The sequence below is a fragment of the Camarhynchus parvulus genome, chromosome 14 (assembly GCF_901933205.1).
Source record: "Camarhynchus parvulus chromosome 14, STF_HiC, whole genome shotgun sequence".
Taxonomy (NCBI): Eukaryota; Metazoa; Chordata; class Aves; order Passeriformes; family Thraupidae; genus Camarhynchus; species Camarhynchus parvulus.
This window is the reverse complement of record NC_044584.1, coordinates 1,744,239-1,761,289: the sequence shown is the minus strand read 5'-3', so window position 1 is coordinate 1,761,289 and position 17,051 is coordinate 1,744,239. Positions and strand designations below refer to the sequence as shown.

The following is a 17,051-nucleotide window of genomic DNA, read 5'->3' as shown; positions in this document are numbered from 1 at the left end:
CCCCGGCACTATGGCCCCGGCAGGGCCGGCCTGAGCCTCCGGCCACCGCTGGCACCGGGAGGAAGATGCCAGCAGCCCCCCAGCACTGCGGTCAGCCTCGGCCGGGCGCGGTGGCCACCGGAGCCGAGCGATGGATTCCTTCTGCTTCGTCTGCTTCCAGAAAGAGGAGCTGCAGCCCCTGCACCTGCACAGGTGAGTGCCCGGGACAGCCCCGGCTGGGACACAGCTGTGAGCGCAGGGAGGGCACGGCACGGCATGGAGCGGGCACCGAGCCGGCCCGGGGGGCAGTGCCAAAGTTTCCTCCGGAGCGGGAGCATCCTCTCCCGAAAGAGGAGCCCGGGGCCGGAGCTGTGTACACGGGATGTGCTTCCCAGGCAAGCAGGAAACCGCTGGGCATCCCGTGCCGTGCCGTGCTGTGCCAGCTCAGCAGTGCTGCAGTGCCCATGGGAGCAGTGGGGCTGTGGGCAGCAGCGTGTGCACCCAGGGCCTCCCGAGGTGATCCCAGAACCATCCCCAATCCATCCTGGAGCCATCCCAGCCATCCCAGAACCATCCCCAATCCATCCTGGAGCCATCCCAGCCCACCTGAGCAGGGGCCCTGGGCAGTGTCTGCTCCTCCCTGCCCGGCTGGGGGGCCCAGGGCACTTGGGGGGTTCACAAGGGGAGCCTCAGGCCCGTCCCTCCGGGCAGCAGCCCCGGCGCTCGCCTCCCCCGTTCCCGAAATGTCCCGTGCCATCGGCGCTGCTGAGCCCCAGCCAAGGAGGATGCGCGGGGCCGGAACGAGCCGGGCGGGCGGCAGGATGCGAGGGGCGAGTGCTGGCACACGCTGTGCCCAACTGCTCCTGGTGGCACCGAGCCACTGCCGGCTCCTGTGCCACGCTGCCAGCCCCGAGCACAGCCCCTCTCTGCTCCCTCCAGGCACTGGCTGTCCCCAGCAAGGTCTGAGGGGCCTCAGGGCCACCAGCTGGATCCATGCAGGCAGTCTGGCCTTCCTCACGGGTGGCAGGGAGCTGTAGGGTTTGTTTTGGTGTAAACTATGAGGGTTTGGAGCTCAGTTCCCGTGAGTCAGTGCCCAGGTGGGGAGCAGGGGTACCAGGGACCAGGAGGGCCTGGCTGTGGGGGCACAGAGCTCCCGGGGCTCCTGTCCCACAGCCCAGCCCGGGCTCGGAGCTGGCCAGGGGCACCCAGCCTGTGCCACACCACAGGTGGCATGGGCCTGGCACCCTCAGCCAGGCAGGGGGCACCCGGGGTGGCAGCGTGGTGGCCCAGGATCCCCGGGGCGGCTGCAGGGACCGCCCCTCCCTGCTCGGGGACAGCGAGGGATGGACACCCATGGCTTGTGCCCAGAGGCTTCTCCCTGTCCTGCCCTGCTTCGAGATGGCTGCGCTGGGGGGTGGGGATATGTCCTGTCCCTGAACACCCCCCTGGCTGTCACCAGCTTGTCCCTGAGTCTGCGTCCATCCCGTGGGGTCACAGCTGCCATCGCCTGTCACCCCCAGCACAGCCCCACTGAGGGGGGGCTCTCCGGGGTGACAGGAGGTGCTGCGGAGGTGCTCCCTGCTCTGTCACCACCCCTGACCCTCACCCTGTCCCCCCCTGTGCCAGGGGCAGTGCGTGAGCCCCACGCGTGAGTGCTGTGCCAGTGTGTCTGTCCCCCATGTCTGTCCCCCCGTGTCTGTGCTCATGTCTTTTCACCTATGTCAGCCCGTGGCTGTTCCCGGTGCCCGTCCCCCCGTGTGCCCGTCCCCCCGTGCCCGTTCCCGCAGCCTCTAGGTGGTGCCAGGAGAACGGGCAGCGAGCGGAGGCGGCGGCCGGGCGGTGCCGGGTGCTGTGGGGTACCGGGGTACCGGGGCACCACCGGCGTGCCAGGGTGGGCCCCGTGGCTCTCCCCCTGCCCCCAGCTCAGCCCCCCCTTCCCCTCGAAGAAACGCGTTGTGCTTCTTTCCCCGGGCAGCCCACCCCGAAGAGCCCCTCCGGTCCCGTTCCGTGCCGGTGGCTGAGCAGCCGTCACCGGGCTCAGCGCTATTCCCAAGGTCTGACCGCGCCCGGTGCTGCCCGGCCCAGCCCGGGATCCATCCCTGAGGCGCTGTGCTTGGGATCCATCCCCGGGGCGCTGTGCCCGGGATCCATCCCCGGGGCGCTGTGCTCGGGATCCATCCCCGGGGCGCTGTGCTCGGGATCCATCCCCGGGGCGCTGTGCCCGGGATCCATCCCTGAGGCGCTGTGCTCGGGATTCATCCCTGAGGCGCTGTGCTCGGGATTCATCCCTGAGGCGCTGTGCTCGGGATCCATCCCCGGGGCGCTGTGCTCGGGATCCATCCCCGGGGCGCTGTGCTCGGGATTCATCCCTGAGGCGCTGTGCTCGGGATTCATCCCTGAGGCGCTGTGCCCGGATCCATCCCTAGGCGCTGTGCCGGGATCCCCCCGCTGCTCGGGATCCATCCCCGGGGCGCTGTGCCCGCCCCGCTCGGTGCCTCGCAGCCCCGGGAGCACCGCACGGGCTCCGGGCAGCCCCCCGAGGGTCGGACCCCTGGCAGGGGCTCGGCGTGTGCCCTGGCCTCGAGAGCAGCCCCGGGATCCCCCCGGCTGTCCCCGCCCGGGGTGGCAGCTCCCGCCCGGGGGGCACCGAGCTGGGGGCGCTCCGAGCCCCCGCCCCGGCTGCGGGAACCGGCCCCGCCGCCCCTTTCCTAGGAATCCCCGAGGGTGACTCTGTCCCCAGGGAACACCGAGGGGACACGGGTGGGACACGCCGGAGCCCCGGGGTGAGCGGGTCCCCCGCCCGGGCTGCGGCTCCCGGCGTGCTCCGCTCCCGCCTTCCCTCCCTCCTTCCCTCCGCTGCTCCTTCCCAGCATCCCCGCAGCATCCCCGGCAGCTTTGGCTCCTGTCACCGGAGCGCGGCAGGCGCGGGTGGCCGTGGGACCGGGGCCGTGTGGGGCTCGGCCCCTTGGCTCCCGCTCCGGCCGAGCGATGGCGAAGGCACAAGCGACCTTCTCGCTGAATTCCGAGGGGATTCGGCACGCTGGGAATATTTTGGGCTTTCCAGGTCATTTCCCGCTGCCCACCCTGTCCAAGCGCATCCCACGATGTGCACGAGCCGGATATTCCTTTTCCGAGCACAAATCCCAGGAGCACTCGTGGTCCCTCGGGGAGGCGGGGGCTCTTTGCACGGTTTGGGATTGCACGAGGTGATAAACATGTTTGATCTGGCTCCTTTCATCTCGTTAATCTTAATTAGTTATTAATATTCCGGGAGTGCTTTGAAGACCACGAGCTCAGTGCGGGCGCTCCCCGGTACAACTGGTGTTACTATGGCTCGGTGTGCGCGTCACCCACGTGCCACCGAGGGACAGGGACACCCCAGAGGGACCCGACGGCCCCCACGGAGCCCCGTGGAACCCCCCGGAGTCACATGGAGCCCTGCTGGGCCCCACAGAGCCCTGCTGAGCCCCATGGAGCCCACAGAGCTCCGCTGAGCCCCGTGGAGTCCCAAAGAGCCCCAGGGAGTCCCAAAGAGCCCCATGGAGTCCCGAAGAGCTCTGCTGAGCCCCACAAAGTCCCATGAGGACCTGCTGGACCCTGTGGGGTCCCACAGAGCCCCACAAAGCCCTGCCAAGCCCCACGGAATGCCACGAAGCCCTGCCAGGCCCAGCTGGTCCCGGTGCTGGCTTGGGCCCTGTGTACCCAGGGCACAGCAGCAGGATGGTGACACCGGGGCTGAGCCAGGTGTGGGGCGTGTGGCAGTGTCCCTGCAGCCCCCATGGTCCCTGGGCTGGCTCCCCGGGCACCGGCAGCTCCCGCCTGACCTAGAAACAGCCCCGAGCTATAAATAGGGAGAGAGCTGACAGAGAGCTCGGAGGAGCCGCGAGCGGGAGGCTGCGGGAGCCAGGACGGCACCGCAAGGACAGGCAGGGGACACGGCGGGAGAGGGGCCACGGCAAGGGCCGAGCCTGGAGCCACCCCATGGAGGCGGCTGCGCCTTTCCCTGGGCGCGCTGCTGTGGTGACACCGAGCGCAGCCCAGCTCTGCCCATCTCCCCCGTTTTCCTCTTTCCCGCACCTCCGCTGCTCCTGCCCCGTGCCAGCCCCGTGCCAGCCCCGTGCCAGCCCCGCAGCGGCCGCTCCGAGCAGTGCCAGCCCTAACCCAGCCCAGCCCGGCTGGCCGGGGCACTGCGCTCCAGCATTTCTCCTCCCAGCCCCATTCCGCTGCCTCCATCCCGCTGGGAATCAGCACCCTTGGAGCGCCCCAGCCGCAGGAGCCGGGAGCTGTGGCAGGACCCGAGCGGAGCGGGATGGAGGCACCGGCCCCGGGAGCCGCCGCCCTGCCCGGGGCTGCCCGTGCCCCGTGCCCCGTGCCAGCTGCCGGGCGGCCAGAGGGTGACAGTGGCACAGCCGGCACACATTAAAGCGGAGTGTCGGAGTGTGATTCAGCCTCTTGCCTTAAAGTCATTCATGAAAATCTTTAATTGCTCTGCACGCTCAGCGCGAGCGGAGCGGAGCCATCGTGAGTCAGAGCCGGCGGCTCCCGGCCCTCCCCGCTCTCCGGGGGCTCGGGGGCACTGGCACGGCTCGGACCGGCGGGGCGGGCACGGCTGGGGTGTGGGAACAGCCCCTTGTGCCCCTCGGAGAGTGGGGCAGCCCCACCACCGTGGGTCCCTTCAAAGTGACAGCGAGGGAGCCAAGGGACCTGGCACCCAGCTGAGGGACAAGGAGGTGCCAAAGCAAATCCCGGCCAGTGTTAAACCTCCCTGCTCCGCCTCGGTGGGCACAGAAGGAAACCCGGGAAGACGAGGTGTGTCCAGGGATGCTCCAAGAGGGAGCACAGTGCCAACCCCTCATCTTCCTCTTGGAGAGCGGTCACTGTCCCCCCGGCTGGGGGTGCCTGGAGCTCCTGGTGCCCAGCTCTGGCATCACTTGCTGAAAGCGCTGCCAAATTTAAAGCACCTGAAGGGAAGCCCCCGTGATGTGTTTGCCTCATCTGGCATTCCCTGGCTTGGCCTGAACGCTCCCACCATTCACGAGCCACAGGGGAAGCCACGTGTCCTGCACACATTGAGGAGCAGCATTTTGGGGGGCTGTCTGTGCCACGGTGGGCATCACCTGTGCCACGGTGGGCATCACCTATGCCACGGTGGGCATCACCTGTGCCACGGTGGCTCAGGGTGCCCAGAGAAGCTGTGGCCACCCCATCCCTGGAGCTGTCCAAGGCCGTGTTGGATGGGGCTTGGAGCAGCCTGGAAGGCGTCCCACGGCAGGGGTTGGAACGAGGCGATCCTGAAGATCCCTTCGAACCCAAACCATTCCTGACCCAGGGTGGGCGTCACCCACCCACGGGGGCATCACCCGTGCCACAGGAGAGGGAACAGAGTCTGGGAGGGCTCAAGGACAGCAGGGCCCGGGGAAGCAGCGGGCAGCAGGACACGCTGCTGTGCTGGGACCCCCGGATCGGCCTCGGGGGGATCGGGTGTGAAGCCGCCGCTGCGGAGCGCCGCTCCCATCCCCATTGTCCCCAGCGCCGAGCTCTGCTCCGAGCGCAGCCCGCGGTACCGGAGCTCCGCGCCCACGGGGAGGGGGCGGCTCAGCCCCGACCCCCCTTCCTGGGCTGCTCCCGCCCCGGCTCCCCCCGGCAACATCGGGGGGCGGGGACGAGCAGCGCCCCGCATCGCTCATCGCTCATTCCGCATCCTCCCATCCCCGCGGGGCCGGCGGCGGAGCCCCCCCGCGCCTCCCGCTCCTCCCGCTCCGCGCTCCCTCCCCGGGGCGGCGCCGGTGCCGGTGCGGGCGGAGCGCGGCGCGGGGCGGGCGCTGCCGGGGCTTGCGGGGGCGCCGCGCTCCGCTCCCTCCGCTCCCTCCGCTCCCTCGGCTCCGCTCCGCTCCTCCGGCGGCGGCGGGGCCGCGGCATGAGGAGCCCGGCGGGGCGGGCGGAGCGCGGCGGCGGCGGCGGCGGCGGCGGCGGCTCCTCTCCCGCCGGGGACGGGGCGCGGCGGCGGCTCGCCCCTCCGGTAAGGCGGCGGCGCGGGGATGGGGCGCGGGCACGGGGGGTGCGGGGATGAGGATACGGGGATGGGGGTGCGGGGATGGGGGGTGCGGGGGCGCTGCCCGCCCGGTACCGAGGCCGCCCTTTGTTTGCCCGCACGGCGCGGGGAGGGGACAAAACCCCCCATCCCGGTACAAGCGGCGCTCCGGGTGAATGGAGCGGGGTGGGCACCGCGCGGCGCGGGCGCTGCCTCCGGGATCGGTCGCCCCCCCCCGGCCCGGGTCCCTCCCGCGGCCGGCGGCACCTGCGCCCCGGGCGGCCCCGGTACGGCGGGGGGGCGAGGGGGAGGGACGGGGACAGAGGGGCGTGAGTGACACCGAGCGGGGCTGGGGCCGCGGGGCTGCTCCCCGGGGGCTGCCGGCGGTTTTGGGGGTGTCTGGAAGGATGCACTGAGCTGGAAGGCAGCTGGGAACAGGGGAAGGGGAGAGCAGGGAGAGGCGGCCTCGGGGGCAGCTCAGGCCGTGTCCCCTCATGTCCCCTCATTGTGTCCCCTCACCACCTCCCCATCTCATCTCCCCTTGTTTCCCCTCATGTTCCCTCACCTCCCCTCGTCTTCCCTCACCAGCTTCCTGTCTTCCCTATTACCTCCCCTCATGTCTCCTCATGTCCTCTTGCCATCTCCCCTCATGCCCCCGTCCATCACCTCCCCTCGTTTCCCCTCATTGTCTCTCCTCATTGTGTCCTCTCTTGTCCCCTCATCTCCCCGTGTCATCTCCTCTCGTCATCTCTCCTTGTCTCCCCTCGCATCCCTTCACCACGTCCCCTGCTGTCTCCTTGTGTCCCCTCACCGCCTGCCCCAGCTCCCCTTTCACCTCGCCCGCTGTCCCCGCTGTCCCCGCTGTCCCCGGGCCTCGGGGCCGCTCTCCGGTCTCCATCCCAGCCCGGCGCTCCCGGGCCGCAGCGGGGAAGGGGGAGCGTGACCCACTTTCCTCCGGTCCGGCCTCGCTGCCGCCGTGGCCGCGGGCGGGCGGCGCCAGCCGGGAGCCCCAGCACGGCTCGGGGACCGGGGACAGGGCGGCCCGGCCTCGGCACCGCTCTGTCCGGGACCCTCGGGGCTGGCTGTCCGTGTGCCGAGCCCCGACCTGCCCGGTGTCACCGTGTGTGTCACCGTGTGTGTCACCGTGCCCGGCTGCGGGAGCAGAGCACGGCGGAGGTGGGAGCATCTCCTCCACGGGATCATCCCAGCCGGCGGCAGGCTGAGCTGGGGGCACACAAAGCCTTGCAGCGGAGTCAGGGCTGGGCTTGTGGCAGAGGGACGTGTCCCTGTTGTCGCCAGGAGCGAGAGGGGCCGGCCGGCCCTGCCGCGGGGTCGGGCAGGTGCCGCTCGCTCGGGGCGTTTGTCTTTGCAGATCCCAACCGTGCGGTGCTGTCGGCGCTGGCGGAAGAGTTTTTGGGAGGGAGATGATGACAGGCTGATGAAACCAATCAAATAATGAAGTAATCATAAGTCCCCGGTGCTGGCGGCGAACGCGGGAGGAGCTGCGGGCTGGAGGAGCTGAGGTCCCTAAGGAAGCCAATCCTGCTCGGCAGCAAAAACCCCGGGAGGCCAGAAGCTCTGAAAGGCAGCCAAGGTCCTGTCATCGGGGCCGATGGACAGAGACAGTCCCGTGCGCGGGAGGGCAGGAAAATCCTGCTGGCAGCTCCGGGAGAGCGGAGCGGAGGGCGCAGGGGACGGCGGCAGGAAGGAGGAGCGGCGGAGGAGAGTCCCGGCACTGCTTTGTTTGCTCTGCCCGAATCGGTGTGTGAAACCTGAATCCCGGGACCGAGGGCTGAGGAAGCTTGTCACAGAATCCTGGCCAGGACGGGAGATGGTTCCTGCAGCGGGGGACACCACGGATGGGTGTGACAGGGCCTGACCCTGCCCTGCATCTGGAACATCTGCACTGGGAGAGCAGCTCCTGCCCGCGCCTGGCTGGGCGCTATTGGCTTTGCCGAAGAGAATCCTGCTGCCAGGCAGGCTGCTGTGCCCTGGGCAAGGAGCTGGTATGAGAACTGCTGGATACCCTGGAGTTCAGTGCCAGTCCAGCCCTGCACAGGGGCACTGGGCAGTGCCAGTCCAGCCCTGCACGAGGGGGCACTGGGCAGTGCCAGTCCAGCCCTGCAAAGGAGCACTGGGCAGTGCCAGTCCAGCCCTGCACGGGGGGCACTGGGCAGTGCCAGTCCAGCCCTGCACAGGGGCACTGGGCAGTGCCAGTCCAGCCATGCAAAGGGGCACTGGGCAGTGCCAGTTCTGCCCCGCACGGGGGCACTGGGCAGTGCCAGTCGCTGCGGGTGCCTCGCTGGAGCTTTGGTGCTGGTTCTGGTGTGTTCGTGGTGCTCCAGCCTTTCCCGCTGCTCTGGAGCCAGCTGCACAAGGAGACCTGCCCCACCCATGGCCTCTGCTCCCTGGGCTGCAGGAGGGGCTGTCCCCAAACCACTGCCAGCAGCCAATGTCCCCGTGCCAGGTGTGACCTCCTGGACACACTCGCCTTGTCCTGAGAGGCTTTGCATGTCCCTGGGGTGGCACACGGATGCAGGAACCCTTTCCCTGTGCCTGTTTTGCTGCTCTGGGTGAGGTGGGAAGTGGTGGCTGGCCTGGCTGGAGGCTGCCTGGCCATGGTGGTGCTGGAGGCTCCGAGCCCCGGTGAGATTCCTGTCCTGCCCCCACAGCCACGCTGTCCCCGTTAGGCCAAGGTGCCTTTGTGAGCCCTCCCTGGGCTGCAGCATGCCACAGCCCCGGGAAGCACAGCTCAAATCTGCTGTGCGGGTCCCAGGGGCACGGAGGAGAGGACAGGATGTCCCTGGAACGGGGTCAGGCAGGAATGGAGGTGGCAGGGCTGGAAATGCAGTGGGGCACTGGGAGGCAGCAGCTCAGTGTGGGGCATGGCCAAAGCACCACTGGCCCCTCGTTCCAGTGACACCAGGGTGGTGCTGGCATCTGGAAAACTGGGAGAGGGGACGGCTCTGGCAGGGCCCAGGGCGTGACTTTGCTGGCTCAGTGCGTTGTTTAGGGGAAACGGGGCAGGTTTGGAAGCTGGTTGGGTGTGGAGGGAGGGAGGTCCCTCCTGAGGGATGCCCTGGCCCCCAGCCTGCTGGGCTTGGATGGGAGTTGGTGTTACGTGCTCATAACTGAGGGCTTGGGGATGGGAAACGGGGAAATCAAATCTCTGCCAAGTGCAGGGACAGAGCAGCGTGGGCCTGTGCCCATCCCACTGCTGCATTTCACAATTCTCCCCTCTTTAAAGAGGAATCCGGGTTTTGCAGAGCCCCTGCCCTGCACAGATTTTCCCTTCATCGAGTCCCAGCCCCCAGCGCTCAATCGTGCATCAGGCTCAGCCCAAACCCTTTTCCTGTAGCCTCCCTCAATAACTGGGTTGTTTTTCTGTCAGTCTCTGATGTGGCCAGAGGGATTTTTTCCCCCTTTCCCTCTGAATTTCCAAGCAGCCGCTGCTCCAGCAGCCTTCTCTGCGGGAGCCTGGGGCAACTCTCCCGGGCGGCCTCTGCTCCTCTCAATGAGCTCCTAATGAGTTTGCAATTAGTTATCGGCAGAGCCGATGTGCCCGGGGCTGGAGCGGGATGTGCAGCGGGATGCAGAGCAGGGCGCAGCGCTGGGGCAGGACTGTGGGCTGCTGGCAGGATGCTGGGCTGTGGCTATGGGATGATGTCCTTCGGGATGTGCTCCACCGTCCCGGGGATGGAGCCGGGAGCCTGGGGAAGAGGAGCGGCAGCTGCCGACGGGAGACGAGTGGCTGCCTATAAATACCTGCCAGGGAGCAAGGAAGAGGTGGGTGGATTATCCTCCTCACTCAATGAGATAAACGGTTCTGAAGCTTAAACACAGAACAATTTTAGTCTGAATAGTAGGAGAAATGGCTCAGGATGCGGAGATGACGGCAGGAACCGCCTGTGGTGCGCGGCAGGTCCCGGGGCCGCGCGGCAGCAGCTTCGCTGCCTCTCTGTCACTGCGGGACCTTGAGCCGTGGGGGACGCGGCCGGGATGCTCATCCCTGCTCCCTGCTAGGGAAAGCTCCTTCAGGAGCACCTGGAACTGAGCTGGAGAGGGTGTGTTTGTCCTCCTTCGGACGCGGTGCTGCCTCCCTTCCAGGGTTTTGGGGCGGGAGAGGAGCTGGGTGCCGGGAAAGGCCCCGTTGTGGTTCTGGAGTGACCCGATCCGGCGTGGGGCCGCACAGGCGCTCCTTGGTGGGACTGGCCTGGCTGCAGAGGGATGTGGGACCTCAACCCGGCCAGGCCAAGCTGGTGGCATCTCCTGCCTGGCTGGCACTGCCAATCCCTGTGTGCCCCGCTATTCCCGCTGTCCCTGGGAGTGCACGGCGCTGGAACCGAGCCCTCGCTGCCTCCTGCTGCCGCCCCGCTTCGCTGCTCGCATCAAACCCAACATGCTTCCAAAAGCTTTCAATTTTTAATGACAACTTCTGTGTTTGTGCTTCCCGTGGCCTCGGCGTGTCGGTGTTTTGGCCGCCGCCGCTGTTTGGCTGCTCCTGGGCCCGGTGCTGGCCCCGCGGTGTTCCCGGTAGCCCCGGGCAGGCGGGGCTGCTGTTGGGAGCCGGCCGTGCAGGATCCCGGCCCGTGCCCATCCCGGGCAGCACATCCCGGTGCCAGCTGTGCCAGCCCAGCCGGACTGGGCGGGATCCCCGCTCTCCGTGGGCGCTCCTCGGTTCCTGCCCGGGAAGGACACACCTGGAAACCCCAACAGGCTGAGCCAAGGGGAAAAACAAACAGCCCTTGACTTGGAGAGCACTTCCACAAGCTGCCAGCCCTCCCTCTCCTCTCTCCTATCCAACCAGCAGGGTTTTTCCCCAAACCCAACCTTCCCGACTTGAATAATTGCATTTCAATGCCGGTTAATTAAGGGACATTGATGAGCGCAGCCGTAAATCCAAGCGTAGCCGGGATTCTTCGTGCAGGATGCTGGGGGCTGTTCTCAGTCCTGCCTCCAGCGAGCTGCTGCTGATCCACCTCCACCTCCAGCACCCAGACACTGCGATGGTGCTCCTCTGCCAGGGGGCCAATGAAACACTATGGAGATGAGCTGCTTCGGAGATCTTATGAGTCAAACTGTTACATTTTTGGAACATCATGATGTTGAAGTTCCTTTTCTATTTTTTCCCCAACTTCCCAGGGAAAAAAAATATAACTATAATAAGTGAAGAAGCTGAGCTTTGGTTTGGGATGACAGGCAGCACGGTGGGGGGAAGGAAGGAAGGAAGGAAGGAAGGAAGGAAGGAAGGAAGGAAGGAAGGAAGGAAGGAAGGAAGGAAGGAAGGAAGGAAGGAAGGAAGGAAGGAAGGAAGGAAGGAAGGAAGGAAGGAAGGAAGGAAGGAAGGAAGGAAGGAAGGAAGGAAGGAAGGAAGGAAGGAAGGAAGGAAGGAAGGAAGGAAGGAAGGAAGGAAGGAAGGAAGGAAGGAAGGAAGGAAGGAAGGAAGGAAGGAAGGAAGGAAGGAAGGAAGGAAGGAAGGAAGGAAGGAAGGAAGGAAGGAAGGAAGGAAGGAAGGAAGGAAGGAAGGAAGGAAGGAAGGAAGGAAGGAAGGAAGGAAGGAAGGAGAAGTTGGAGATACGACTCAGCCTTATTGGGAAGGGGCTGGGAGGATCCTTGTGTGTGAGCCTGGGGTGCTGCAGGTGCTCTGTGGGGTGTCTGGCACCATTTGGGGTGGCTGTCACAGCCCCTGCGTGGGGCTGAGCCCGTGGGCACCACCTGGGCTCTCTCTGCCCATCCTCACCCACGTGCAGCCACCGAGTGCCCTCCCCACGCCCCTGCCTGCCCAGGGTTTGTGCTTGTGCAGTGATGGAGTGCCCTGAAGACATCAGAGGAGATGCTGGGGTGGTTTCACTGCTCTGCTGGGTGACTCTGAGCTTGGATCTTCTTGTGGGAATGGTCAGAGTGAGGAGCAAACCATCCCTGCTTTGTTGGGAGTGAGGAATGTTGGTGCTGTTGTCCTTGTGTTGCTGGCTGGGCCGGCCTCTGCTCGGCTTTGGTGAGATCCCACCAGGAATGTGCATCCAGCAGTTCATCCCCAGCACAGGAAAGACATGGATATGTTGGAGCAAGTCCAGAGGAGCTACAAGGATGATTACTGGGATGGAACACCCCTGCTATGAGGAAAAGCTGAGAGAATTTGGATTGTTCAGCCTGAAAAAGAGAAGACTTTGGGAAGACCTTAAAGCCCATTTCAGTGCCTCAAGAAGCTTCAGGAGAGCTGCAGAGGGATTTGGGACAAAGGCCTAGAATGAGAGGACAAGAGGAATGGCTTCCCACTGCCAGAGGGCAGGGATGGATGGGATATTGGGAACTGGGAATTGTTCCCTGTGAGGGTGGGCAGGCCCTGGCACAGGGTGCCCAGAGCAGCTGTGGCTGCCCCTGGATCCCTGGCAGTGCCCAAGGCCAGGCTGGACAGGGTTTGGAGTGACTGGGACAGTGGGAGGTGTCCCTGCCCATGGAACAAGACTGGCTTTAGGGTCCCATCAAACCCCAAAGCCGTCTGGGATTCTGGGGTTCTCCACACCAGAGTGTGGCACCCTGGCTGGTGAAGGCCAGGAGCTGGTGCTGGTGGATGGACAGAGAGATGGGAGGGATTTGCTGCAGAGCCATTGTGTCCCCTTGGTGCCAGGGCAGGGCCCTGGTTCCACCCTGGAGCTCTGCCCCAGCTGGGGTGAGGCTCAGCTCCAGAGGGGCTCAGTGTGGAGCAGACAGGGCTGGCTCCTGGGGTCCCCACTGGGGACACAGCAGCAGAGGGGACCCCCAAAGGGCCTCAGCTGCTGTCCTGCAGAGGGGCTGGGAGCACACCAGGCCTGACAAAACGTGTCCATGTGTGTGTCCCTGTTTGTATCCATGTGTGTCCTTGTCCCTGTCTCTGCCATGCCTGGACCCCTCCCTTTGCCCCCAAACATCCACACGCCTGCAGCCCCCATGGAGGCTGGAGCACCCCCTCCAGAGCCATTGGGTTGGTGACCCTTGGGGACAGAGGGGTGGCACCCAGTGGGGGCTGCTCAGCACCACCCTGGCAGCCCCATCCCCCTTTGCCATGGGTGGAAACCTGGGGAAGGGACAGGATGGGATGGGATGGGATGGGATGGGATGGGATGGGATGGGATGGGATGGGATGGGATGGGATGGGATGGGATGGGATGGGATGGGGTGGGATGGGGTGGGATGGGATGGAATGGGATGGGATGGGAAGGGATGGGATGGGATGGGACAGGATGGGACACCATGGCCCTGCAGCCCCCACGGAAGCAGTGCCCCCTGTGCCTTGCAGCGCAACCATGAGCGCGGGCTCGATTGAGCAGGAGCCGTCGCGCAAGCTGGGCTGCTGCGGGGTGCCCCTGATCACCGAGGACATGCAGTCCCTGGCCATCCGCACCCTCTCGGGCACTGACATCACCAAGCACTACGACCTCATCCGCGAGCTCGGCAAGGGCACCTACGGCAAGGTGGACCTGGTGTCCCACAAAAGCACAGGTGAGGGGAGCGGGGCGTGGGCTGGGAGTGCAGGGGCCTGTCTGTCCCAGCCGAGGGCTCACTCCTGTCCCCTGCCCTCTGCAGGCACCAAGATGGCCCTGAAGTTCGTCAACAAGAGCAAGACGAAGCTGAAGAACTTCCTGCGGGAATTCAGCATCACCAACACGCTCTCCTCCAGCCCCTTCATCATCAAGGTCTTTGACGTGGTCTTCGAGACCGAGGACTGCTACGTGTTCGCTCAGGAGTACGCCCCCGGCGGGGACCTCTTCGACATCATCCCGCCTCAGGTGGGACCCCAGCCCCTCCCACGGAGCCTCTGTGGGATGTGGGGGCTCAGGGGGTGCTGGGCAAAGCTGCCCCTGGGCTTTGTGCCTGTGTGGGAGGGGCTGCAGGGACTGAGCACCCCCATCTGGGCTGGGCTTGACCACAAGCACCTATAAACAAGTGTGGGGCCCATCACCCATCCTCTGGGTGGCCTAAGATCCATCACCCATCCCTAGGATGGCCTGAGACCCATCTCCTGGGGAAGCTGTGGCTGCCCCATCCCTGGAAGTGTCCAGGGCCAGGTTGGATGAGGGTTGGAGCAGCCTGGCATAGTGGAAGGTGTTCCTTCCTAGGGCAGGGGGTGGAACTGGATGATCCTTAAGGGCATTTCCAACCCAAACCATCCTGTGGGGGGCCTGACACCCACCACCCACCTCTTGGGTGGCCCATGACCCAGCACCATCCCCTGCCCCAGAGCACCCACGACCATCAGCCCAAGGAGATGTGGGTGCCCGGGCGGGGTGGGTACCCCGGGGCTCGCTGGGGGTGCCTGACGCCGTGTCCCCCCCGCAGGTGGGGCTCCCCGAGGAGCTGGTGAAGCGCTGCGTGCAGCAGCTGGGCCTGGCCCTCGACTACATGCACAGCAAGAGCCTGGTGCACCGGGACATCAAACCGGAGAACGTGCTGCTCTTCGACCGCGACTGCCGCCGCGTCAAGCTGGCGGATTTCGGCATGACGCGCAAGGTGGGCTGCCGGGTCAAGCGCATCAGCGGCACCATCCCCTACACAGCGCCCGAGGTGTGCCAGGCCGGCCGCGCCGAGGGCTTCGCCGTGGACACCAGCATCGACGTCTGGGCTTTCGGGGTGCTCATCTTCTGCGTGCTCACCGGCAACTTCCCCTGGGAGGCGGCGGTGGCGTCCGACGCCTTCTTCGAGGAGTTTGTGCGGTGGCAGAAGGGGCGGCTGGCGGGGCTGCCCTCGCAGTGGAGGCGCTTCACGGACAGCGCCCTGCGCATGTTCCAGCGCCTGCTGGCCCTCGACCCCGAGAAGCGCTGCCCCGTCAAGGAGGTTTTCTACTTCATCAAGTGCGACCTCATGGCCGAGGTGCGGTGCCGGCCCTCGTACCGCTCCCGCAAGCACGCCAGGGACAAGCTCCCGGCCGGGCCCCACTGCCACGAGGCCGGCGGCTCCTGCACCCCCGCCCCGCTCAAGAGGACCGTCCTGACCGAGGGGAGCGGAGCGGCCCGCCCCGAGCCCGGCGCAGCCGCCCCGGGCACGGCCGGCAGGACAGACGGACGGCAGGACAAGGGCAAGGGGCAGATGGTCCTGGCCACAGCAATAGAGATCTGCGTGTGACGGCGGCGCCGGGCGGCTGCGCGACCCGCCCGTCCCCCCGCCCCGGGGACACGGATGGGGGAAGCACGTCGTGGTGGTGGTGGCGGCACGAGCCGGGACCGGGCTCTGGGTTTCCCAAAAGGAAAAAAAAAAAAAAAAAAAAGGAAAAGAAACACGATGGAAGAGGAAGAGGAAAAGGACAGAACTGGTTGCGCTCTGTAGCGCCGAGGATGCCGATCCCCCCGCCCCGCCTGGGCGAGGCCAGTGGCCGGAGCGCAGGCGAGGGCACCGCTCGCTGCTGGGGAGGCCGGGGACACCCACAGTCCTGGTACGGCTGTGCTGCCCCCTCCGAGGCTCCCCGGGGCACGGGGAGGGGTCTCCCAGGGCGGGGAGAAAGAGTCGGGGGCAGCGGGCAGCGGGTGATGCGCTGGCTCTGCCCCTCCCCTGCCCTGCCCCACCCCGCCCGGGAGCGGGAAGGCCGATGACCCTGCACCGTGGAGGAGGCCTTTGGGGGGTTTGGGTGGGTGGCGATTTGCCCTCTTCCACCGGTCCCTGCCGCAGCGCTGCGGACCGGGAGGGCGCGGGGAGGCGGGTCACGGGGAGCCGGGGGGTCGCCAGCAGCCCCCGACCCCCGGCAGCCCCGGCTGCCTCCCTGCCGTGGGAGGTGCTGGCAGCCATTGATGTAGCAAGTGTCCCTGTCTGTGTGTCGTTGTGTGTCCCAGCCGCTGCCGCCGGCAGCCCCTGCCCTGCCCCAGCCGGCTCAGGCCCCGCCGCAGGGATGGGATCCCCCTGGCCGGTGCCGGCCATGCCGCAGGTTGGATGCTCGGGCCGGGCTGGCTGTGCCGTGCCGCTGTCCCCGCGGCCCCTCTGCAGACCCTTTGTACCCAGGGACCGGGGGAGGGGGCAGCGGTGCCCCCCGGGCTGGCGGGGAGCAGGGCAGGGAGCTCCGAGCGGCCTCCCGCGGGCCCGCCTGCTTCTCTGTGCTGTCCCCATCGCCCCTCCTCGCTGTCACCCCTTCCCCAACCTGTCACCCTCCCCTGGGGCTGGCGGGGAAGCGGCAGCGGGACAGACCCTGCCGGGGCTGGCTGCAGCGAGGCAGGGCGTGCTGGCAGCAGCCACCGGTGGCCCCTTAGTGACAAGGTCCTGGGGTGTGCGTGGAGGTCACACCTTCCCTCCTGGGTTTGGGCGCCCAGCAGAGCGGGGAGCTCACCCCACCGCCGCGGTGGGGACGCTGTGGGGGCACCCTAAGGCAAGAGCACCCAGCTGTGGTTCGGGCTTCCCTCGCACGGGGTGGGTGCCGTGGGGCGGCCCCGGTGCCCCAATTCCCCACAAAGGGCTATAACGCTTTCCAGCAGCAGCAGCAGCAGTTTACAGAGCAGGGGCCGCCCCCGCCCCCGCCGTGCCCCGTCCCCGGCACCCCCCGGGCCCGGCGTTAGACGTAGCATTGCCCCACGTAGAGAGCTAGGCACCGGTTTTACTCCTCTTTGCCTTAGGTCCCTCGATGTCCTCGATCTTTCGTGCAATAATGTAGATAAGGGATCCCGGCCGCCCCGGGAGGGCTCGGTGGCACCGCCCGGCTGTGCCCCAGGGGGTGCCCGGTGTGATTTCTGTCCCCGTCGAGGTCGCTGTGTCCGTAGGTTGTCAGGTTTTTATTTCCAGTCCCCTCAGCTGTCGGGTTTCGGACCTTCTTCCCGTAGGAGAGGCTGTAGTGTCACAGACGTTACCTCAGTTTGTCACTGTTGAAAAGGATTTAAAAAAACCACAACTGAAACCATAAAAAATGACAAAATACATAGTTATAAAAGCAACAAAAAATTTCTCAATGGCGGTGAAGACTTTATTTTTTTTACTAACTAAAGCAAACGTGATGCTGCTCGTGCACAGCAGTGGCTGTGGCAGCGTCCCTCCACTTCCACCCTGTCACCACGGGGAAAGGGAGGGGAGGGATGTGGGGACAGCACCG

The 17,051-nt window shown here is 66.3% G+C and overlaps 1 protein-coding gene across 2 annotated transcripts; it reads left to right on the top strand.

Moving 5' to 3' along the window:
- Positions 1-16,911, top strand: SBK1 (SH3 domain binding kinase 1). 2 transcript variants are annotated; one of them, XM_030958472.1, is made up of 4 exons: positions 1-192; positions 13,287-13,489; positions 13,574-13,776; positions 14,327-16,911. In XM_030958472.1, exons 1-4 carry the CDS (start codon positions 131-133, stop codon positions 15,107-15,109), a joined length of 1,251 nt encoding a protein of 416 aa, XP_030814332.1. In that variant the 5' UTR covers positions 1-130; the 3' UTR covers positions 15,110-16,911. The 2 variants fall into 2 exon arrangements, with proteins under 2 accessions (XP_030814332.1, XP_030814333.1); XM_030958473.1 differs by lacking the exon at positions 1-192 and adding an exon at positions 5,954-5,998.
- The last annotated feature ends 140 nt before the right edge of the window (positions 16,912-17,051 follow it).